The sequence below is a fragment of the Hypanus sabinus genome, chromosome 1, assembly GCF_030144855.1.
Source record: "Hypanus sabinus isolate sHypSab1 chromosome 1, sHypSab1.hap1, whole genome shotgun sequence".
Taxonomy (NCBI): domain Eukaryota; kingdom Metazoa; phylum Chordata; class Chondrichthyes; order Myliobatiformes; family Dasyatidae; genus Hypanus; species Hypanus sabinus.
This window is the reverse complement of record NC_082706.1, coordinates 46,104,607-46,128,558: the sequence shown is the minus strand read 5'-3', so window position 1 is coordinate 46,128,558 and position 23,952 is coordinate 46,104,607. Positions and strand designations below refer to the sequence as shown.

The 23,952-nt window shown below is 44.7% G+C and overlaps 1 protein-coding gene across 2 annotated transcripts in view; it reads right to left on the bottom strand.

Moving 5' to 3' along the window:
• Positions 1-10,869: 10,869 nt before the first annotated feature.
• Positions 10,870-23,952, bottom strand: part of LOC132393425 (myelin-associated glycoprotein-like) — a 32,983-nt gene continuing 19,900 nt past the window's right edge. The window contains exons 5-9 of one of the 2 annotated variants that reach the window (XM_059968643.1): positions 20,698-20,979; positions 19,772-20,065; positions 18,739-18,835; positions 18,214-18,295; positions 10,870-17,452 (exon numbers count right to left, since the gene is read on the bottom strand). In XM_059968643.1, the coding sequence (XP_059824626.1) occupies positions 17,264-17,452; positions 18,214-18,295; positions 18,739-18,835; positions 19,772-20,065; positions 20,698-20,979 (944 nt within the window). In that variant the 3' untranslated portion in view covers positions 10,870-17,263. The remainder of the gene's footprint in view (positions 17,453-18,213; positions 18,296-18,738; positions 18,836-19,771; positions 20,066-20,697; positions 20,980-23,952) is intronic. The other variant, XM_059968651.1, reaches the window with a different exon arrangement.

The following is a 23,952-nucleotide window of genomic DNA, read 5'->3' as shown; positions in this document are numbered from 1 at the left end:
TTATATATGGATTATCATCTATTTGTATTTATACTTTAACCTATTAATTATGTATTCTCAAACTCTCTGTATCTATGTTTCTCTTATGTTTGTTTGAAATTAAAAAAAAAGATATAAAAGAAATAAATTAGTTTGACTGTTTACACACAAAGGCCTGTTGATGTTGAGTGTATTGCTTATGGAAGCTTGCTGTGTTAAACTAGCTACTGAGTTCTCACAAAAATATTAACTGGATTGGTTTACTATGCCTCTAATGGCCGTACAAATTATATTTCTGGAACTTCTTTTGTACTTTCTGATTAGATTATCTATAGATTTGAGGATTCATAGTCAGCAGGATTTGAAGCTTGGACCAATCAAAGACAAGGAGTCTCTTCAGAGCACAAACAAAGGGCTTCTTTCATGTTCTTTTATGTTCCAAATTGTCAGAGAAGATTCTAAGTATATGTTATAAAAATATGTATGCAGTAAACAAACCTGAGATTAGTGTCCCCACAGATAGTCATGAAACAAAGAATTATGGAACCAAACAACACCCACAAAATGCTGGCGGAACGCAGCAGGCCAGGCAGCATCTATAATGAGAAGCACTGTCGACGTTTTGGTCCGAGACCCTTCATCAGGACCCTTATGGAACTAACCTAATCAAAGGAAAACATCAGTCTCCCCAGGCATAAAAATCACAGAAATGGAAACAAATATATGAATAGAAATACAACATATAAAACACAAAATCAAAAGGCACATTTCAGTACAGTTCAGTGTTCATTATCTGCAGGCCACCCCAATCCAAAAATTGCACAGTAGTACAAAAAAACCCAATCAGAACTAGAACTGGAACATATCCACAAACCCAAATTACATTCCAAAGTACAATCTGCATCGATTAAACCTTGAATCAATTATAAGCATATCTTATTGAATTCTTCTGGTGGTTAGGATGGTGAGGGCTCCAGAAGCAATAATGACTGGATGTTAACGCTTCCATTGTGATCAGACAATTCTTTAGTAATCTGATGAACATTGATAATTGCCTCTACTTCACAAAGAATTGAGCATTAAGTGCTATTTTCCTGAAAAGTTAAGGTCCACAGTGAAACATAACATGAAGTTTCCTTTATCTGGAGTGATAAACACCACGATGTGGAATATATCAGACTTTACCCATCACTGCATTCCGGATCCTCTGCTGGCACTCTTTTGCATACCCTTTCAAGATGCCATCCTTCATGAAAGCTGTGGAGTCAGCATGAAATGACAAATCCTTCTGGAAACTCTTCCTTAGATTCAGAACACACTGTTTCCTTCAGCTTTAGAATGAATTTATGACTTTGTTTGGTTCATACCTTTGCTTATTGCCAGTGATGTAGCATCCAGAATATTCCCAGACACTGGATGTGCAGCAATCTTCACTTGCTTTTCGATAAACTCAACAAGGTTCATGGAATTAGCTTCGTGGTCATGATTATCTAGTAGATTACAGGTCACACAGCTTGGCAACTTCTTAGAACATAGAACATAGAATAGTACAGCACAGTATAGGCCCTTCGGCCCACAATGTTGTGCTAACCCTTAAACCCTGCCTCCCATATAACCTCCCACCTTAAATTCCTTTATATACTTGTCTAGAAGTCTCTTAAATTTCACTAGTGTAACTGCCTCCACCACTGATTCAGGCATTGCATTCCACACACCAACCACTCTCTGAGTAAAAAACCTTCCTCTAATATCCCCTTTGAAATTTCCACTCCTTACCTTAAAGTCATGTCCTCTTGTACTGAGCAGTGGTGCCCTGGGGAAGAGGCGCTGGCTGTCCACGCTATCTATTCCTCTTAATGTCTTGTATACCTCTATCATGTCTTCTCTCATCCTCCTTCTCTCCAGAGAGTAAAGTCCTAGCTCTCTTAATCTCTGATCATAATCCACACTCTCTAAACCAGGCAGCATCCTGGTAAATCTCCTCTGTACCCTTTCCACATCCTTTCTATTGTGAGGTGACCAGAACTGGACGCAGTACTCCAAGTGTGGCCTAACCAGAGTTTTATAGAGCTGCATCTTCTATAATATATTGATTCTTTATAACGATTAATATATTAATATGCATATCCAGCTCTCACAAACACCGAGCATCTCTCATTGCAGGACAACAGCCTCTAAGAAAAAGCTGGTAGTCTTGAAGACTCCTTACATCTTCGGATTTGACATTGGTCAAAAAGAGCCTTTTCCACTTAGGCCACTGAAGGTTTCTGCTCATTACCAAAATGTTCATGGAGTAAAGCTTTGGCCATGAGATGTCCTTGCTCAGGGTTGGCTTGCCGGCAACTCTTGACAAGCTCTCTAGTGCGACCTCCAGTGACCGATAAAAACATCAAAACCCTAAAGCACCCCAACTCCCTCCTTTCACACATGCAGCTGCGGAAAGTATCAACCCCCCCCTCCACCTGCACTCATGCCAACATGAGCACCGACAATGCACCACCCCCCCACACACACACCACCCACACCATGCAAGGGACAGCAGAAGCATCAAGGATTCCATTGATTCAGAGTCCATAAACTACGGCCTTCTAACAAGCACTCCAGCAAGGGAGCGGTCACTGCTGCATCAGTAAGAGTGGAAAGCAGCAACTCCCTGTTCCAATGTTGCAATCTTCCCCGCTGCTTCCCCAAGACCCTTTGTAGGCCAAAGGGCCTGTATTGTGCTGTAGGTTTTCTACATTCTATGACTCTACTATGCAAGTTGCATCATGTCTGGTTTATTATCCTTCTCAACCTCATGTGTCTGCCTTCTCCCCTATTCTTTAATTCCCTAACGAAGAAGATACCATCTCTGTTTTAAAAATACTCAATCACCTTGTCTCCACAGCCATCCACATATTCACCATCCTCTGGCTGAAGAAAAACGTTCTAATCTTTAAATGGACCTTCATTCTGAGGCTGAGCCTTCTGTTCATAGACTCATCCCTAAAGGAAACATCCTCTCCTCATCCACTCTGTCTAGGCCTTTAATTATTCGATAGCTTTCAATGAAATTCCCCCTCTTTCTAAAAAACTCCAGTGAGTACAGGCCCAAAGCCATCAAACGCTCCTCGTACTGACATGTAAAGTCCACAAAGAACTGTTTCCAATTCACTCCATGCTTTGCAGATGTGTCTCAACAAGCCTCAGCTTTTTAAAACTGATAATAATCTTTTTAATTCATTATCACTGAAGGTGCCTTGAGACTGTTGTATTAACCTCTGTTTGTCTTTAGATGGCCTATAGACTTTCTCAATCACTTCTGCCAACAACCTGAACATGAATATGAAGGAAGGGATTCCTACATCGATCCTCTGCTCCGTCCAGAGTTTCCCAGTGTCTAACCTGACGTGGAGACATCTCGGTGTCACACTGAACACAACAAGTTCCAGTAATGAACTGTGGCTGAAATTTCCTCAGGTGACCCCCCCCCCCACCCCTCCAGCAGGCTGGAGTCTATCAGTGTGTGGCGGAGAATGAACACGGGACAGCGGAGAGGGCCATCACCCTCAGTGTGGAACGTGAGTGGACATTGTCCTGCACTCGTCTCTAAACACAGATGTATCATTGCAGATGGGAGGAGCAGGTATTCACCAACACCACTCACACACGTGTGATCACACAAAGAAATATGATGTATGTTTATACACACACAGATACATCACATGCAAGTACACACTCAATTTATAGATGTGCCTCTGAGATGCAGACATATGTTATCAGACACATATTTACACTCACAGTATCCCCCCTCTCTTTGCTCTCAGTCTAACCCTCACTAATTGTCCAGTTTAAGTATCGACCTCACTTACAGTGCATGGGTAGTATGATCCAGATCACGAGCCCTTTCATAGGGAGGTGCTCCCCCATCACTCACCCTTTCATAGTGAGGTGTTCCCTCATCACTGACTCTTTCATAGCAAGGTTCTCCCTCATGATTGGTCCTTTTATTTTGAGGTGTTCCCTCATCTGATCCCTTTATATGGAGGTGCTCCCTCGTCACTGACCATTTCATTATGAAGTACTCCTTGTCAATGACTCTTTCATAGTGAGGTGCTCCTTCATCTGATCCCTTCATATAGATGTGCTCCTCTTAGCTGAACCTTTCACAGTAAAGTGAGCCCTCTTCCCCTACCATTTAATAGTGCACTGCTTCCTCTCATTGATCCTTTATAGTGAGGTACATGAGTCAGGTGGCGAGAGATCCAGGGAAACGTGGCTGTCTGGATTCGGAATTGACTTGCTCCCAGAAGGTGGTTTTAGATTGAGTGTATTCTACCTGGAGGTCAATAACCAGAGTATTCTACACAATCTGTTCTGACCCCTGCTCTGGGTGATTTTTATATCTGTGTTGGATTAGAAAGTGGAAGGGTGGGTTAGTAAGTTTGCAGACAACACAAAGGAGTTCAACCCAGAAAAGTATAAAGGGAGGAGATTGCTGAGCCTCTGGCGATGATCTTTGCATCACCAATGGGGTGGGGGGGCGGGAGAGGTTCTGGAGGATTGGAGTGTTGCGGATTTTGTTCCATTATTCAAGAAAGGGAGTAGAACTAGCCCAGGACATTATAGACCAGTGAGTCTTACTTCAGTGGTTGGTATGTTGATGGAGAAGATCCTGAGAGGCAGGATTTATGAATATTTGGAGAGGTATAATATGATTAGGAGTAGTCAGCATGGTTTTGTAAAGGGCAGGCCATGCTTTACGAGCCTGATTGAATTTTTTAAGGATATGTTTAAACACATTGATGAATGTAGAACAGTGGTTGTAGTGTATATGGATTTCAGCCAGGCATTTGATAAGGTACCCCATGCAAGGCTTATTGCGAAAGTAAGGAGGCATGGGATCCAAGAGGACATTGCTTTGTGGATCCAGATCTGGCTTGCCCACAGAAGGGAAAGAGTGGTTGTAGGCGGGTGATATTCTGCATGGAGGCTGGTGACCAGTGCTGTGCCTCAGGGATCTGTTCTGGGACCCCTACCCTTTGTGATTTTTATAAATGACCTAGATAAGGAAGTGGAGGGATGGGCTAGTAAGTTTGCTGATGACACAAAGGTTGGAGGTGTTGTGGATAGTGTGGAGGGCTGTCAGAGTTTACAGTGGGACATTGATAGGATGCAAAACTGGGCTGAGAAGTGGCAGATGGAGTTCAACACAGATAAGTGTGAGATGGTTGATTTTGGTAGGTCAAATATGATGGCAGAATATAGTATTAATGGTATGACTCTTGGTAGAGTGGAGGATCAAAGGGATCTTAGGGTAAGAGTCCATAGGACCCTCAAAGCTGCTGCACAGGTTGACTTTGGTTAAGAAGGCATATGGCGCATTGGCCTTCATCAATTGTGGGATTGAGTTTAGGAGCTAAGAGGTAATGCTGCAACTATATAGGATCTTGCTCAGACCCCACTTGGAGTACTCTGCTCAGTTCTGGTCGCCTCACTACAGAAAGGATGTGGAAAACATAGAAAGGGTGCAGAGGAGATTTACAAGGATGTTGCCTAGATTGGGGAGCATGCTGTACAAGAATAGGTTGTGTGAACTTGACCTTTTCTCCTTGGAGTGACAGAGGATGAGAGGTGACCTCATAGAGGTGTATAAGATGATGAGAGGCATTGATCGTGTGGCTAGTCAGAGGCTTTTTCCCAGGGCTGAAATGGCTAGCATGAGAGGGCACAGTTTTATGATGCTTGGAAGTAGATACAGAGGTGATGTCAGGGGTAAGTTTTTTACACAGAGGATAGCGAGAGAGTGGAATGGGCTGCCGGTTACAGTGGTGGAGTTGGATATGATAGGATCTTTTAAGAGACTCCTGGATGGATACATGGAACTTAGAAAAATAGAGGGCTATGGGTAACCCTGTGGAATTAAGTCAAGTCAGATACCGTATAATTTCAATCAACTGTTTCTTTTTTTATTGCAACTTCAGCTGGCGAGAGATCTGAGATATACAGTGGGCAAGAATCCCCTTTTGCCGACTGGACCTCTGTCCTAGGATCTCTATCGTACATGCAGATACTGTCCCTATTATACAGGTATTTTGCAGAACTTCTAACAATTATGGCAGCTTTTGTACTACCCCTTAAGCAATCAGTACAGCAAGCAGCCTATATTTGTCCATATGTTAGCCCCACATGCAGACCTCGGTGCAAAAGCCTGTTCGTCAGTTTTGACCACAGGTTAATTATAAAGCAAGTTAATTATAAAGCAGGAACAATCTTAAGCAAAAAGGGAACAATACAGTCTACCATACTTCATGTACATGACTAACCAAAAATTGTTATTTTAGCAGAACAGCTAACAAACTTTTAGCCTTAAAAGGGGACAATCATACATCAAAAATCCTTTAACCATGAAAGGGAATAAGACAGTAATATGTACCTTCTTTACATTATCAACCCTAGGTAATTTCTAAGGTAAGGACATGTTCGGCACAGCTTTGTGGGCTGAGGGGCCTGTATTGTGCTGTGGGTTTTCTATGTTTCTATGATTTGCTTGAGAAGATTGAACCTGAAGGTGTATTATAGGGTTAATGGTCTGATGTTTGGCAGTGTAGAGAAAGACAGGGAGCTTGGGGTTCACCTTCATAGACTCTCACAGATGTTAAAGAGGCTACGAGAGCAAATGTGATGTTGGATTGAGTTCAAGAGCTGACTCTCCAACCTGATGGTATGAATATTTATTTCTTGAATTTCTGGTAATTGTTTCCCCCCCATTTCTTCACCATTCCCCATTCCTTTTTCTCTCTCATACCTTATCTTCTTATTTACCCATCACCTCCCCAGGTGTTCCTCCCATTTCCCTTTCTTCTATGGTCTTCAGTCTTCTCAAATCAGATATCCCTTCTCCAGCCCATTATTTCTTTCACCAACCAACCTCCCAGCTCTCTACCATCCCTCCCCCCTTTCAGGTTTCACCTATTCATCTGTAACCTTGTACTTTCTCCCTCCTCCACCTTCTAATGCTGAATTCCCTCTCCAGTCCTGATGAAGGTCCAAAACATCAACTGTTTACTCTTTTCCACAGATGTTGCCTGACCTGCTGAGTTCCTCCAGTATTTTGTGTGTGTCGCTTTGCATTTGCAGCATCTACAGATTTTCTCATGTCTCATCTCAGGTTAGACCACAGTTGGAGCATTGTGTTCAATTCTGAGCACCGCATGATAGGAAAGATGTGGAATCTTTGGGGGGGGGGGGTGCAGAGAAGATTTACCAGGATGCTGCCGGATTAGAGAGCATTTCCCATGAAGGTAAATTGAGCAATACAGGGCTTTTTCACTTTGGAGCTAAGAGAGATGACAGCTGACTTGATAGAGGTATATAAGATGACAAGAGGCATAGATAGCCAGTTATTTTCTCCCGGTACAGAAATGATTAATATGAGGTGACCTAATTTTAAGGTGGTTGGAGGAATATATAGGGCAAATGCTAGAGGTAAGTTGAGTGAGAATGGTGGGTATGTGGGACGTACTGTCGGGAGTGGAGGTTGATACAGAAACATGAGGGACATTTAAGATACTCTTTGATAGGCAAATGGAGAAAAAATATGGAGGGTTCTGTAGGGCAGAAAAGTTAGATTGATCCTGGAATGAGTTAAAGGGCCAACATAACATCATGGGTTGAAGGGCCTGGACTGTGTTGTACTGCTCTATGTTCTTTACTGATTCCTTCAGTGTGAGGGGCTCCCTCATCACTGACCCTTTCACCTTGAGCTAATCCCTCCCTAGTGGGGACCACTGCAAGAGGGTGAAGTAGATCACCCACACAGCATTGGTTTCTATCGTGTTGGAAACCACTGCAGGAGGATGAAGTGGTTGTCTGCTCGGGACTGGTGTCCATCAAGTGCGAACCACTGCAGGAAGACAAAGTGGATCCCTCGCTCAGCCCTTCCAGCTGAATGCTGCAGCAAATACTTCAGTACTGATGTGAAAATCCGAGTCTGCAGCACTGCCCTTTGTGGCACACCATTCATCACATCCTCCTCACCAGATTAGAAAATCATCTCCTAGCTTCCCATCAGCCAGCCCACCTAATGATGTCATGTGTTATCTCCTGCAATAACCTTTGATGCATCATCTCTGGAAATCAAAGTTTTGGTGGGACAATTTGTGGCAAAATTTGGGACGGAGTAGCTGTCCAACTGTGTGCAGAGATAATGACACTGTGCAACGTGATGTGGAAATGGACGTTGCTCAAGATCCACTCCCTTGGAAGTGATCAACCTGGCTTCTGAACCCAGATCAATACAACTCACCCACTTTTCCTCACCTCTCCACCCACACCCAGTCCCCTTTGTATGGGCCTGGACAAGGTGCCCCTGGGCAACCTCAGACATTACCCATATGCCTTGTGACATTTCTGGACACACAAGTGTGGCTCTGTCCATCATTAAGCAATTGCAAACTCTCAGCAAGAGGCAACATCTCTCAATGCCGTGATTAATCACACACCAATGGGCACGTTCACATGGAGTGCTGCCAAAAGAAACCAACATTCATTATCAAAGACCACCACCATGCAGGCCATGTATGCTTTGATATAAAAAAAAATTTGACCTTGACATTAAAAGCATCGTGCGATGCCAAAAGCATCACATAAATTGGACCTACTGTAGCTGAGGGAGAAAATGCACAGTCGTTGGACTGAAGCATGTGTTCTGCTCCACAGAGCACATTCCAACAGAAGTTGTCCCAGGCAGGAACTGGACAGGCAGCGTGACATGTTGACATTAGAAACATGGACATAATGAGCTGTATTGTCAAGGAGAGGAAGGAAATCCAATAGAATCCCACTCTTAATAAATGTAATATTAGACAACCCCCAATGGAACATGAACTCAGTGATTACCTTATTAGGGACATCCGATTATCTGGCAGCAACTTCATGCTTAAAGGCATCCAGACATGGTCAAGAGGTTCATACCAAACATCAGAGTGGTGAAGAAATGTGATCTAAGTGACTGACTGTGGAATAATTGTTGGTGCCAGACAGGGTGGTTTGAGTATCTCAGACCCTGCTGATCTCCTGGGATTTCCATGGACAACAGTCTCCAGTTGTGGTGTGGTGTGAAAAACAAATAAAAAATAAAAACTGGTGAGCTTCAATTTTGTGGGAAAATGCCTTGTTAATGAGACTCAGAGAAGAATGGGCAGACTGATTCAGCTGACAGGAAGGCAACAGTAGCTCAAATAACCACAAGTTACAACAATGGTGTGCAGGAAAACATCTCTGAGTGGACAACAGGCCGAAGCTTGAAGTAGATGAGCTATAGTAGCAGAAGACCACATGACCCATAATATCAGGACAACACTGTCTCTGTTATTGACCTGATTGAAACTTCAACTCCCCTAACCCCATGCCCGCCGAATCCACTCATATCCAACAAATCAGTACTAACACTGAACACAGGCAGTGTCTGAGCCCCCACCACCCCACGAGTAGACTCCCCTTCACACGGAGCTGACTACAATATTCCAACCGTTCAGGCACCTTCTCTGCAAGGAGAAATAGATCAATGTTTGAGGACCACAGATGATTCTGGCAAGATATCTCTGCCCTTGAACTTGGATCCCCATACAATTAGTGCCAATGCAGTTTTTCCATGCACATGCCCAGCGCACCTGCGTTGTAACCATCAGTAACCTGTGCATAGTGAACTATGACAACTTCCATCGAGTCACAAGGTCGGAAACCGGCCCTTCCCCCCACCTGGTCCATGCCAACAAAGAGTACCATCCAAGCAACCTTTAGCCCATATCCCTCTGTCCATGCACCTGTCCAGGCATCTTTGCTTCAATCCCTTCCTCTGGAAGTTTGTTTCATATATAGATCAACCGCTAGGTGAAAAAGATGCCCCCCTGAGTTCCCAATAAATCTTCACCCTTTTATCTTAAACTGTGCATTCACCCTACCTGTGCCCCTCATTCTTTTATACACCTCCATAAGGTCACACCTCGTTCTCTTACTCTCCAAATCTCAGACTGTTCATCCTCACTCCATAACTCATTCCCCTGAGTCCTGACAACGTCCTCACAAACCGCAACTTCACTCTTTCCTACAGTAAGGAGTCTAAAATTAAATATTAATTCCCTGGATAAAAGTATGTCTGTATTCAAAACCTCTCATTATTTTACAAAAAAAAAAATCTTTGTCTTCCTTTTTTCTGACAAACAGGATTGTCCCAGATGATATTGGGGCTGTAGAGTCTGGGCCCACTCACTTGTCCTGTCTCTGTACGTTGCACCCACTCCCCACACCCACATGGTCTCTTTCCCCCTCACAGACCCATTTAATCTGCCTCCGTCTATGACACCAGCAGGAGGAGGTAACCTAGCAGAGATTGGTACAGAGATCCAGCAGCCTTCCTTCCTTCTTCTTGTTTTACAGCAGTTGGCACCCAGCTTAATGGTGCATTACCACCACCTCCTGCTCCGAAGTGTGGATCAGACGATAGACTTACATTCTAAATCCCTTCACCCTTTCTTTTTCTTTCTTTCTTTCTTTCTTTCTTTCTCTTTCTTTCTTTCTTTCTTTCTTTCTTTCTTTCTTTCTTTCTTTCTTTCTTTCTTTCTTTCTTTCTTTCTTTCTTTCTTTCTTTCTTTCTTTCTTTCTTTCTTTCTTTCTTTTTCTTTCTTTCTTTCTTTCTTTCTTTCTTTCTTTCTTTCTTTCTTTCTTTCTTTCTTTCTTTCTTTCTTTCTTTCTTTCTTTCTTTCTTTCTTTCTCTCTCACACACACACACCATCTACACTTTATCCTGCCTTCTTTAGCCATCCTAGTACCCTATTCCTGCTTATCCATCATATCCTATAAAAAACCTGTGTACCTGATGCACCATCAATAACTCTCGGAGACGTGAGGTGAGATATAGGCTTTTATTGCCTGGAAGAAAGAAGAAGCAGCAATTGACCACCACACTACATCCTGGAGACTGAGACCGGGGCTGTCTCCAATCGCCTTTATACCGGGGTCCGTGGGAGGAGCCACAGGAGCAGTCAGTGGGGGGGGGCGTGTCCAGACAAGTATATGTATTTCACCATAGTACCCCTTAAGAAAGCTAAAAGTACCCTACCCTGTGCTCTCTCACCCATGCCCGTAGCCCTTTTAATGTGAATTCCTGCACCCCCAATTCCCTTAGATTAAATCTCATCATCTCTCTCTGTTCCCCATACTTCCAACAACTCAGAATTGGATGTTCTACTGACTCCTCTTCCTGACATTCCTCACACAAACCTGTATGGTGTTTCCCTATCATTTTCAATGTTTTGTTTAGTGCACAGTGCCCCAGCCTTAACCTAGTCCACACAGTTTCCTCTCTTCTGTCTCCACTACCTACCCTAGTACCTGTAACACTCTTTTGTATTTGATACAAATGTCTCCCTTTCCCATCTTTCTTGCCATATTTGGTTGATTTTTTCCCAGATTACACACTTAACCTCTGCTATGCTGATACTAATGTGCATTTCTATATTTTCTTTTTTTAACACCTTCTTTGACAACTCATCATTCCCCTTCACCCCTACATGAGCTGGACCCCATAGAAATTTAATCTGACGTCCCTGATTTACAACTCTTGTGACTGATTGAAGGACTTCATAAAGTACATCTTGCCAGCTGTTTGAGTGAAAAGTCCTTAAACTTGCTAGAACTGAGCATATCAACACTTTGACTTGTCTAGCTTTCTCCACCCATCACAACACAACCAACAATGCCAACACCTCCACTGTATACACCCCTAACTTACTAGATGTTCTTCTGCTTCCAATCTTCTTCCAATTTCTTTTGCTGGTATTACCACCCCAAACCCTGTCACTCCTATTTCAGGTTCCTTAGCACCATCCATATAATCTGAGTATAACCACTATACTTTTCCATCACATGACAGTTAAATGCACTTACCAAATCAGTTTTATATTTTCCTTTCCTTTTAACTTCTAACAAATGCCAGGCCTTACAATCTTCCATGGAGCTACAACTGGTTAAACTACTGAAGGAATTATCTTTAAATCAAATACTCCACATCCTTTAGCAATATCATTCCCTACTCGACTAAAGTTATCCCTCTGAAACCTCCCAATCTCCCAGCACTCCTGCAACACTCCTTTTGCACGGTGAGAATCATTGTGTCCCTGCAAATTAGCCCAGTAGTTTGCCATCAGTTGCTTCCTTCTTAGTTCCAAAGGCATTACTCCCAATCCTACCTGTAGGGCTGATACTGGTGATGCTTTAAAAGCCCCACTGCACACTCTCAAAACCTGAGCCTGCATCACATCCAGTTTCCTTATAAGAGACCTAGCTGCTGATCCATATGCTACACTTCCATAATCCAACACAGATCTTACCAAAGCCACATACATTCTCTTTAATGCTGAACAACTTGCTCCCCATTCCCTACCAGTCAAACTTCTCATCACGTTTATTACTTTTTTACATCTCTCCTCAACTTTCCTGATATGGTCTGCCTATGTTAACCGTGAATCAAATATAATTCCCAGAAATTTAAATGACTCAACCCGTTCTAATTCTATCCCTTAACTTCTTCCCTACCTCAATTCTTTTCCTGTTGAATCATACAGTTTGAGTTTTTTCTACTGAAAATCTACATCCTCAATCATAACCCCACTCCACCACTTTATCAATTGCTCCTTGTAAGTTCCTGATTATAAGCTCCATGTTCCTACCTCTACTCCACAAGGCCCAATCATCCGCAAATGCTGACCTACCTATATCCACTGGTACCTTTGTGAAGACATTGTTAATCAGAATGATGAAAAGTAACGGGCTAATCACACTACCCTGAGGTGTGCCATTTCCCACTATGTACTGTTTTGATAATTCTGACCAATCCGAACTTGAATTTTCCAACCAAACAAAAAATCTTTTATCCAATTAAAAACTCTCCCACCATCTTGTGCAATTTATTTAACAATACTTTATTCCACATCATGTCATAGGCTTTTTCTGTGTCAAAAAACACTGCAACTACTGACTCTTTATTTGCCTGGGCCTTTCTTATTTCAGTCTCTAACCTTATCACTGAGTCCATGGAATTCCTTCCCTTCCTAAAACCACTCTGATAACTTGCCAACATTCCTCTCTTCTCAAGCTCATATGATAACCTTTCTGTTATCATCCTTTCCATTATATTGCATATATTTGATGTTAATGCTTTTGGCCTGTAGCTACTGGGTTTTGACTGATCCTTGCCAGGTTTCCTTCTTGGAATTACTACTGCTTCTTTCCATGCACTTGGTAATCTTTGCTCCTCCCACACTCTGTTGTAAAGATGCAGCAACTTCAAGAGTGCTCATTCTCCTAGACTTTTTTAGCATAACATAGCATATCAGATCTTTTCCTGGGGAGGTTGGTCTTGATCTCTATGTTGCTCTCACCATCTCTGCCAACGTAAATGGTTTATCAATTATGTCATCAGTTTCTTCCCCCCTGTTTAACACACCTGGGTATTGACTCATTGTTCTTTCCCTTCTCCTTCTCCCTTCTTCAGACAAATTTTCTGAACTATGTATCTTTACAAATCACTTGGTCATGATCTCAGCCTTATCCCTGCTGGAGATTGCTGTTTCCTCCTCAGATATCATTACTGGATACTCCCAATCCCTTCTATCTCCCCCCATCCTCTTAATCATTCCCCATACCTCTCCCACAGGTGTTGTTCTTCCTATTTTGTTGCAAAAACTCCTCCAACTTGCCCTTTTAGCTTGACGTATAGTTCCTCTCACCACTGCCTGTGCTTCTTATATTGAATCAAATGCTGCATATTATGGGTTCTTTTAACTAGTTTGCTCTATTTCTGCTTTTTACAGCCTGACAACATTCCTCTGTCCACCGTGGTACCAGTTTTCTATTCATCCTATTTTTACTCCTGGGTATAGATGCTTCTGCTGCCATAATAATTGCTGAATTCACCTGACTGTTTAATTCATTTATATTTCCAGTAATCTCAATCCTTGTCAATGCTTCTTCACTCAACTTCTGGAACTTACCCAATCTGCTTTTCCAAGCACCCACTTTGGGATTCCACCACCTGATCTTACTTCAACTCTTCCATCCACTGAACATGAAACTGGGTAGTGATCGCTGTCTACCGTTGAAGCAGTCCAAACTCCCCAGTTACTAACGTATTAGACACTGACGTAATATCTAGTACTGACTCAGTTCCTGTTGTTATGTTTATCCTTGTTCCTCTACCATCATTCATACACACCAAATCCCTTTCTTCCATCAAATCTCCAACTACATTTTCATATGAATCTGTAAACAAATCCCCCCATATTGTGCTGTGAGTATTGAAATCTGTACACCACACTACTTTATGTCCGTTTTGTCCTTGTATCCTTAGTAGGCTGTCCAAATCCAACCTTTTACATGAATTATAGTAATTAATTATAATCACTTCATCCCCTCTCTCCCACACTTCCACCGCTATGTATTCCTGACAATCTCCCTTCTCCAGTACCCTATCTGGTATACATTGTTTGATTAATATAGCACAATCCCCTCCTCCCTCTAGGTTTCTATCTCTCCTTATCATTGTATATCTATATACCACAAAGTCTAAAGTTGGTTTGAACCAAATCTCCTGAAGACACACTACATCCAGTTTTACAACCATTTCTTTATTAAACTGTTTGAATTCCTGGCTATTGGCCAGTAAGCTCCTTGCATTCCATTACAAAATAATCACCATAATTAGTATTAACCAACCCATGACACTTCCTGGTTTGACTGATTAGTGATGTTCTCCCTCACTTCTTCCCATGTCAATCCTAACACTAAATGGTTCATTGCTGCTTTGACAACCCGCTGATTTTTTCACTTTTTGACTTTACCTCAGCCATACTATTAATCACTCCTGCAATGAATGTTACTAGAGCCTTTTTGTCTACATAAATCCTATTTGTTCTTTGTTGCATCTTTCTTGACATTCTTACCATTTCTGCATAAGTGATCTTTCTTTTCACTCTTACTTCTTGAATTTTATTCTCCCATCTCATAACCTCACACCCACTATATGCCACATTATGAGTTCCTCCACAATTGCAGCATTTTGGTTGCACTCCTGTTCCACACTTTCCATATTCATGATCACCCTCATATCTAGCACATCTCCTCTGCCTATTACAGTTTTTAAGCTACGTGTCCAAACCTTTGACAATTATAGCACCTCAATGGCTTTGGCACATACACTCTGACTGGGTAACTCATGAAACCCAGGAACACCTTCCCTGGCGCTCTTTCTTCTTCAAATTCAATCAATATTGTTTCACTTTCCCTTTTCACCCCCTCCTTTGTTGTTTTCAGTCTTTGAACATTCATTACTTTTCCTCCTTTGATATTCCTCTTCAACTCCTCCATATTTACACTCATTGGTACCCCCGTGATCGGTCCTTTACATCCACCACCATTTCGTGCTCCCACCCTCCCTGTGTATTCCACCTTACATTTTCCTTCTCTCTCTTAATTTAAGTGCTTCCTCAAGCTGTTCCTCATTCGCAAATCTTACCAATAGGTTGCCATCATTAAGGACTTTTTCAAATACTATTTCCCCTATTTTATTTGCCAGTGTTGTTGTTAGCACAAGCGGGTTAATTTTCTTCATGTTTCCTTGAGTCTTCTCATTAAACCTTATTATGACACCACCTCCTTTCCGAACTTGTTCATCTTCCTCACTTTCAGAACTCTCTCCACTATCATTTCTTATTCTTTTACTCCCTTTGTCTCGGTTTTCATTCATCCGTCCCCTCACTATCTTCTCATTCCCTTTACTTCTCCCTTCACAACCATCCATTCCTCCTGGGCTGCCTTGCCGGAGGCAGCAAGTTGGGCAGCTTGCTCAGCCTCGCTGCTAACCTGCACCGGAACCAGAAACACACAGCCCAGGAGAAACTTCGCCACACCGACTTCCTAACAATAGCCGTAGCTTCAATAAACCCTTTATCGATCGAGACCCAGCAGCCATCTTGGACCTCCCCAGTTTATCTCTACATCCCCACCCTGCACTCCGCTGTTTTGATGTCCACTCACTACATAGATAGATAGATACTTTATTCATCCCCAAGGGGAAATTCAACATTTTTCCAGGTCTCACTATTGCACATGGGGAGCGCGGTAGTCACGCCACAGCTCCCTGTCCACTGTGCAACATGTCCTCCTCACCTGCCTTCCTACAGCGTGACACTTCCCCTTCCACGGTGCACTGGGCTCTCCTCATCTTCCCTTTTTCATAATCAATAGCTTGACACATTGTGTTGGATAAACACCCATCTTTCATTGTTTGGTTACCAGTGCAATACCTCGTACTTTTGGGTATCCCTCAGAGCCAACACCACGGCCTCTGCTATTATAACTTATTCAATCGGAAAATAGTCGAACCGGAAAGTAGTTTTCCATTTCAGCGTAAGGGATGTCGGAGAGGACCTCAAACCATTCATACTTGTCGACATTATACTGCCTTGTGGTGAGACGGCGTCCTCCAGATTTTGATTCCATCGTGGCGAAGCTGAGAGAACTCAGATCCTGAGGAAATGTCACGCCTTCTTCCCTCGTCTGCAGCTGGATCGCTTATTTCGATGCTCCTACTGAGCAATTCCCCCCTCCTCACCCACAGCGTGGCACTCCTTCCTAACTGCCCCCTCACTCAGAGCGGCGAACTCTGCTCACCACGAGCCCACTACATTCCCTCCCTCCTCACAGCCCTACCCACACCCCGGCACTCACTCCACACCACGCCCGCCACAGCTCTCCCTCCTGGATGCCCCACCCACATCGCGACACTCCCTTCGAACTGCCCGACCCGCAGCGCGGTGCTCTCTCTTTGCCTCCCCTCACACAAGGCGGTGCTCCCTCTTACCGCCTCTCCCACAGCGTGACGGTCCCTCCTCTCCACCCTTTCCACAACATGGTGCAACCTCTTCACTGCCCCTCCCACAGTACCCCCTCATCACCAGCTCTACCCACCCACAAACAGCACTCCCGAGTGACGTCGTCTACTCTATGCACTCCCTACGACCACCCCAGAACAGGAGCAATGCAATTTTATTCGTCCGAGTCAGTTTCCCTTCATATGAATGCATATGATTAGAAAGTAGTTGGTAGTCTGGGTCTATGGGATTCAGTGCTCTGTGGGATCTTATTGTGCTCACTACACCATTGGCTATCTCCCCGGAGTACCGGAAGGCTCTCTGTGCCGAGCTCCCAGTCACTCTCCCACCCCGCCCACCAGTGCTGTGACCCCTCAGGCCGGCCCGATTGACTGGAATTTCAACGCTGCGTATATGACCGTCTTCCCCCTGCGAACAGGGCCCCCACCACCGGGCAGCTCCCGCAGGCTGGCATACACTGGGTCACTCTCCTTCCCCTCTCCAACGGGCATTACTGGTGAAACTTCCAGTGGGATCCAGCTCCTCCTCTGCCTCTCCGTGTCCTGGGGCAGAAATAAAAGCAAATCTCAATTCTTCATCAAACACCATTGAACTGCTCACTCCCCATCACGAAACTAATTCCACAACATCTGGATTTACTTCCAGGACTCTACAACTCAGGCTCTCACTATTTATTACTTATTTGTGTATTGTTACTTTTAATTTTCTATTTGCAGAGTGTTATCTTTTGCTCATTCGCTGTTTGCATCAATGATTTGTGGAGTTTTAATTGGTTCTATTTTGTTTCTTAGCTTTTTATTGTGAATGCCCGCAAGAAAATGAATCTCAGGATAGAATGTGGTGACATATATGGACTTTGATAATAAATCTACTTTGAACTTTGAACACTGAGGACGAGGGCATTTAAACGCTGCGTACACTGGCTAGTAAGCAGGGTGCAAATAACAGGCTAGAACCCTGTTGTTCTCTTGTACTCTCTCCCTCATTTCTTCTTTCATTTACGCTCTCTCCTCCCAGTTCTCTGCAAATCTCTCATCTTTGTCTATTTCACTCACCAACTCTCTTGTTCCTCCTTTCTCTCCCCGACTCTTTATTTCCCTCCCTCCCGTTCCCCCTATTTCTCTCGCTCCCTCCCCCGCTCTCTCACCCCCACTCATTCACTCACCCATGCACTCAAACCTCACTCCTCCTACACCATGGTAGTCTGTGAGCAGAACCCCTTCATAGTGCGACACTTTCCCCTCAATGTCTTCCCGCAGAACCATGCTCCCTGCCCTTTACTGGACTGAGCTCTGACCTGTACCTGAGGTGTGGTCAAGTGTGAACTGGAGCTGACGGTGGTGTCCAAGATCTCCAAGTCCTTCTCCTTGGTCCGTCTATCCCATCTGGAACAAGTGAAGGTCGGCCCAGGGTTACAGCACATCACAGAATGACAGCCAAATCCACACCCCGATCTCACATCATTGTGACGTCTAGACCATTTAGTACAACATCCTCACCACTGTGCCCCTCCTCCTCCTCCTTCCTCTCCGTTCTCCTTTCCCATCCCCTCTCTCTCTATGAGAGAGAGAGAAATATCTGAAAGTTTAATAGTTTCCTTCTTCGTTTGGACGCCTCATCTGAGGTGCTGACAACTGACCACTGATCAAGGTGTGACCACCCAAGCGCTGTGTGACCACGGGATGACAAGGACCAGACTGGAAGGCAGGGAATTCCCAGTCTCCCTCATCGTGCTTTTGGATCTGGAGTTCTCTTGGTTTAGTTTGGTTTATTTTATTGTGTGTGATCTATAACATACAGACGCCAACTGTAAGGAGTTACTTCTTACTTCTGGATGCACTTGTAGACAAAGAGCCCAGCCAGTAGCATACTGAGAATGACACTGCTCGTGCATAACACTGCAATCCAGACAGCAGAGACCCCACCTGTAACATCAAGCAACAGGACAGCTTCAGAATAGTCCACTGTACAAGTCAAACCCTTTCCCATTTATGGACTGGCCACTGCACAGGATCGGGAAAAACCTGTGGAAAGTTGCACACTCAGCACCACCATGGGCGCTAGCCTCCCCAGTATCCAAGACAGCTTCAAAAGGTGATACCTCAAAAGTTGGCATCATCATTAAGGACACCCCCACCCTCCAATCACCCCTGACATGCACTCTTCTCATTGTTACCATCAAGGAAGAAGCATAGCAGCCCGGACACACTCTGCCTCACTATACTTTTCAGTTTTTTTGCTCTCTGTTGCACAACATACAATTTAATCTCTCTTTATCTCTCTCTATCTCTCTATTACATATATATTTCTTATTGTGTATTGCAAAGTACTCCTGTGCCAAAACACAGCAACTGCTAGTGACGTTAATTCTGATTCTGATTTTAATGGAGAATCCAGAACTTCTGGCTTTCCACTCCATTCACAGCATTGCCGATGTTTTGTGGGAGAAAGAATCATGTGTTCATTTTACTTGGGCATTCTCCTCAGCACGTTGAGGGAAACGGCTCAGATAAGGGCAGTGGGGTCTTAAAGGAGAGCAGAGAGTGCGATTCCCATCTCACCAGCACATTTCACCATCCCAATGTGTTCCTCAGCTTGTGATGTATGGTTGTCATCTGGTCCCAAGGGAAGCAGGGCAGCCACTCTGTACACAGCAAGATCCAATTATTAGCAATGCGACAATGACCATTATTGGGGTTGAGACGCTGGAATGAGCTCCCCTCTGGCCTGCGATTGTCCCCATCCAGCTGGGAAGGAAGGCGGACTTTGTACAGATGGAGCTTGAGTGCAGGACAGAGGGCATTGCTGATGTTGAGTTTGCACTCTACTGAATGGAGAATACTCCTCACAGGTATTCTCACCTTTGATCCACAGGGACACCGCAAACATGACCTCTCCATGTTGGTTTCGGACAGTACAGAGGGCGGTCACATCCTCCGCTCCCTCGCCCACTCCCAAGGTCAGCGAGCCAGTCACCAGCTGCCCGTCTGCCACCTGCCACGTCTGGAAACGACCGTGCGTCTGGTTCCCGCTGAGGCTGGCGAGGGGGAGGTGCCAGGTGAGCTCTCCGGGTGGGTTTGATCTGGCCGCACACACGCATGAGATGACCTCGGGGGTCCGAGTGCATCCTGAGTCCCGAGAAATCTCAGGCTTATCTGGGAAGAAACAGGCAGGAGATGTTGGTAGCACTGATATATTGTCATGGTCCAGTGTTATTCTGAAGCATCAGCTGTCCTCTGTTAGACCCCCCTTTCCATTCTCTGTAAACTGAGTCTGTCTCCATTTTGATGCGTTGGATCCCCCTCCTCCACATTCAGAGATGCTCTTCTGCATATCACTGCTGTAATGTGTGATTGATTGAGTTACTGTCGCCTTCCTGTCTGGCTATTCTCTGACCTCTCATTAACAAAGTGATTTTGCCCATAAAACTGTAGCACACTGGATTTTTTTTTTCTGTTTGATTTTCACACCATTCTCTGTAAACTTTAAAGTCTTTTATGAATGAAAATTTCACAAGATCAGCAATTTCTGAAATACTGAACCCACTCTGTCTGACAGCAACAACCATACTGCACTTAGAGTCATTTCGATCATATTTCTCCCCCATTCCAATGTTTGATCTGAACCTGTTAACCATGCTTTTATGCATTGAGTTGCCGTCACGTGATTTGCTGATTAGATGTGCTTGTACTTAATAACAGTCACTGAGTGTGTATTGTGTATTGAAAGGTAAATAGTCCACTGACTTTGCATTTGTACTTAGAGATGTAGCAATGCATCTACTTACACTCCACACTGAGGGTGATGGCCCTCTCCGCTGTCCCATATTCATTCTCTGCCACACACTGATAGACTCCAGCCTGCTGGGGGGTCACCTGAGGAAATTCCAGCCATAGTTCATTACTGGAACTTGTTGTGTTCAGTGTGACACCGAGATGTCTCCACGTTAGATTAGACACTGGGAAACTCTGGACGGAGCAGAGGATCGATGTAGGAATCCCTTCCTTCGTATTCACCCAGGAATTGTTCCTGTTTTCAGGAGAAGTGATGGAGAGATTCTTTGGAGCGTCTAATAAAGACAACCACAGATTTAAGCATGAGAACACAATTCCAAATGTCAACCATGTGAATGATTTTTGCAAACAATTCCATTTCACCTTTGCAATGCATTCCAATGTACATAGAATGTAGAATAGTATGACCCAGGAACAGCCCCTGCACCCCATGACATTATGTTGAACTACTTATACTAGAAACTGGAAACAGATGGAAATTATTTACTTGGATTTCCAGAAAACTTTCAATAAGGTGCCACATAAAAGACTTATCCATAAGATAAGGAATCATAGAATTGGTAGTGACGCATTAGCATGGATAGAAGATTGCTTAACTGATAGAAAGCAGGGAGTTGGAATACGTGGGTGTTACTCTGGTTGGCAATCAGTGGTGAGCAGGGTTCGGTGCTGGGCCCACAACTGTTCATGATATACATTAACAATCTGGAAGAGGGGACTGAGTGCAGTGTATCAAATTGTGCTGATGTTACTAAATTGAGTGGAAAAGCAAATTGTGCAGAAGATACAGAGAGTCTGCGGAAAGATACAAATAAAGCAAGGGCTGGCAGATAGAATACGATGTTGGTAAATGTGAGGTTATCCACTTTGGAAGGCAAGTGGAGAGCAGAATATTATTTAAATGGTTAAAATTGCAGCATGTTGCTGTGCAGAAAGACTTTCAGAGTGGTTGTGCATTAAATACAAAGGGTTGGCTTGCAGGTACAGCAGGATATCAAGAAGACAAATGGGATGTTGGCCTTCATTGCTAGATAGATTAAATTTAAGATCAGGGAGATTTTGCTGCAACTGTACAGGGTACTGGTGAGGCCGCATCTGGAGTACTGCAGACAGTTCTGGTCCCTTTACTTGAGGAAGGGTATACTGGCTTTGAAGGCAGTGCTGAGGAGGCTCACCAGGTTGATTCCAGAGGTGAGGGGGTTGGACTGTGATTTGAAATTGAGTGGCCTGGGACTGTACTCACTGGAATTCCAAAGAATTCCACATCTTCAACATTAACTTATGGCAAGACAAATTAAATGCGCCCAGCATCTGGGACTCGGTGCTCCTGGACAACAAGAAGGAACTTTCCCCAACCTCAAACTGCTCCAATCTTTTGGATGCTTCAAACGATGTGTAAACCAACCATTTTGTGTCAGACGTGGGACACGGCGGATAAAGGAGGAGTGAGCCTGGTGGGGTTTGTGGGATGTCAGATTCATTTTTTCCTTCCCATGGGTCAGCCCTGCTCACCCCCATGTCAGGTAAAGTGGGGAGTGATGGGTTACATGGGGAAGTGCTGAAGGTCTCTGGAGACGGCAGAGCAACTCACCAGGGTCCCGTGGATCTGGTGTTTGTGGGACCTGATATTCCACGAAAATCTGAGCCGAGCCAAGAAGGTCAGACAGAGGGAGGGAGGGAGGGCAGGAATGCAGGTAGGTGTGTGTCTGTGGGGTGTGTGTGTGTGTGTGTCTGTGGGGTGTGTGTGTGTGTGTGTGTGTGTGTGTGTGTGTGTCCTGTGTAATTACTTCTGTGCTTCTCTCTCTTTCTGAGTGCGTGGGTGACTGTGTTGGTGTGTTCACGTCTACGAGCATGTATATTTGAACCACGTGAGGATACATGGATAAGTAATGCCATGCTCGTGCGCCTTTTTAACACCTAAAAGAGGTTCGACACCTTATTTCCACGATCAGAGGTTCCTAAACCCACCCGAAAAACCCTAACACTATGTTAAATCAGATTTCCCTTCGCCTACACCCTACCGGAGGGCTTGGAACACCAGGGACCTCCTCTACTTGGGAGTCAACCTGGGCGGGATAGAGGAGGCCTGGCCGGCGAACCGGCGCGAGTTGGAGACGAGGATCTCTGTCTGGCTGGGGCGCTGGTCAGGCCTCCTTCGTGCGTTCTCGTACCGTAGGAGGGCTTCCGAGATCAGTCCGCGGATCGCCTCCATGGTGTCGCACCGGTTGACTGCATTGGTCCCGGTCCCGGACCCAGAAGAGGCTGGTGGACTTCTTCCGGAGAATAGGAAGCATTGGGTCTCCGGAGTCTTCCTGAGTCTGGCGATCTCAGAGAATCTCCCGGTGGGCTTGGTCCTGGGCCTGGCCAAGATGGCCATCCACGGGTCTAGGAGCTGGAAAGTGGTCGCTGCCCGGGCCGACTACTTGCCCCTTCACCGAGGATGCGTCCGTGCCCGGCTGTCCTTGGAGAGACAGCGCGCGGTCGTAGCGGACACAATGGGGGATTTCTGTGTACGGTGGCCCCACCGCAGCACAGACTGTTTTATAGACGGCAGTAACCGTACTACGGTAGTCGTTAGAGTGTAACTACTGTCTTATAAATTGATGGTATTGTGTCTATAAATAAACCACTATAATTTTGATACGAACAAGCTCTCTCTCCTAAAGTTGGAAATTGCAGAAAAATTGGAGAGTGGACTGCGATTCTTTCCTGCAAGAAGTTTTTAAAGTTTTCAGTCCGTGTTTCTCCAGCTCTTAGCAGCGGCTGCGGCTGACGGATTGCTAAAGTTCGAGTATTAGATGTTGTCGGGAGCGGAAACATATTAATTCCATGTTGAAAAAGTAGCCCCCCCCCCCCCCGCCCCACGCGTTTGGAGTGCCTGGCCCAGATCGACTGGGTGAGTGGACTTTGGGACTTCGGAGCGGCCGGAGGAAGAGCCGACTCAACTGGGCAGCGGCACGGATAGCGCTGACGTTTTTCCACCGCACGGACCTCCCAGCCAGCCTATCCACGCATGATCCCCAATTACCATCCCGTCTCTGAACTATTTCTTTCAGAGAGATTATTTGCTGGCGCCCCGCTGGGTTTACAGTCGTGTAGCTGTCGAATTACGGACAGAGTAGCGACCGTCATGGCAGGCTTCAGCTCCAAGATGTCGGCAACGCAGTCATACGCGGAGGATGCGGACTCCGGACATACATCTCGCGAAGTGGGTCCCCCTTTCAAATTAAAATAACCCTGAAAAATGC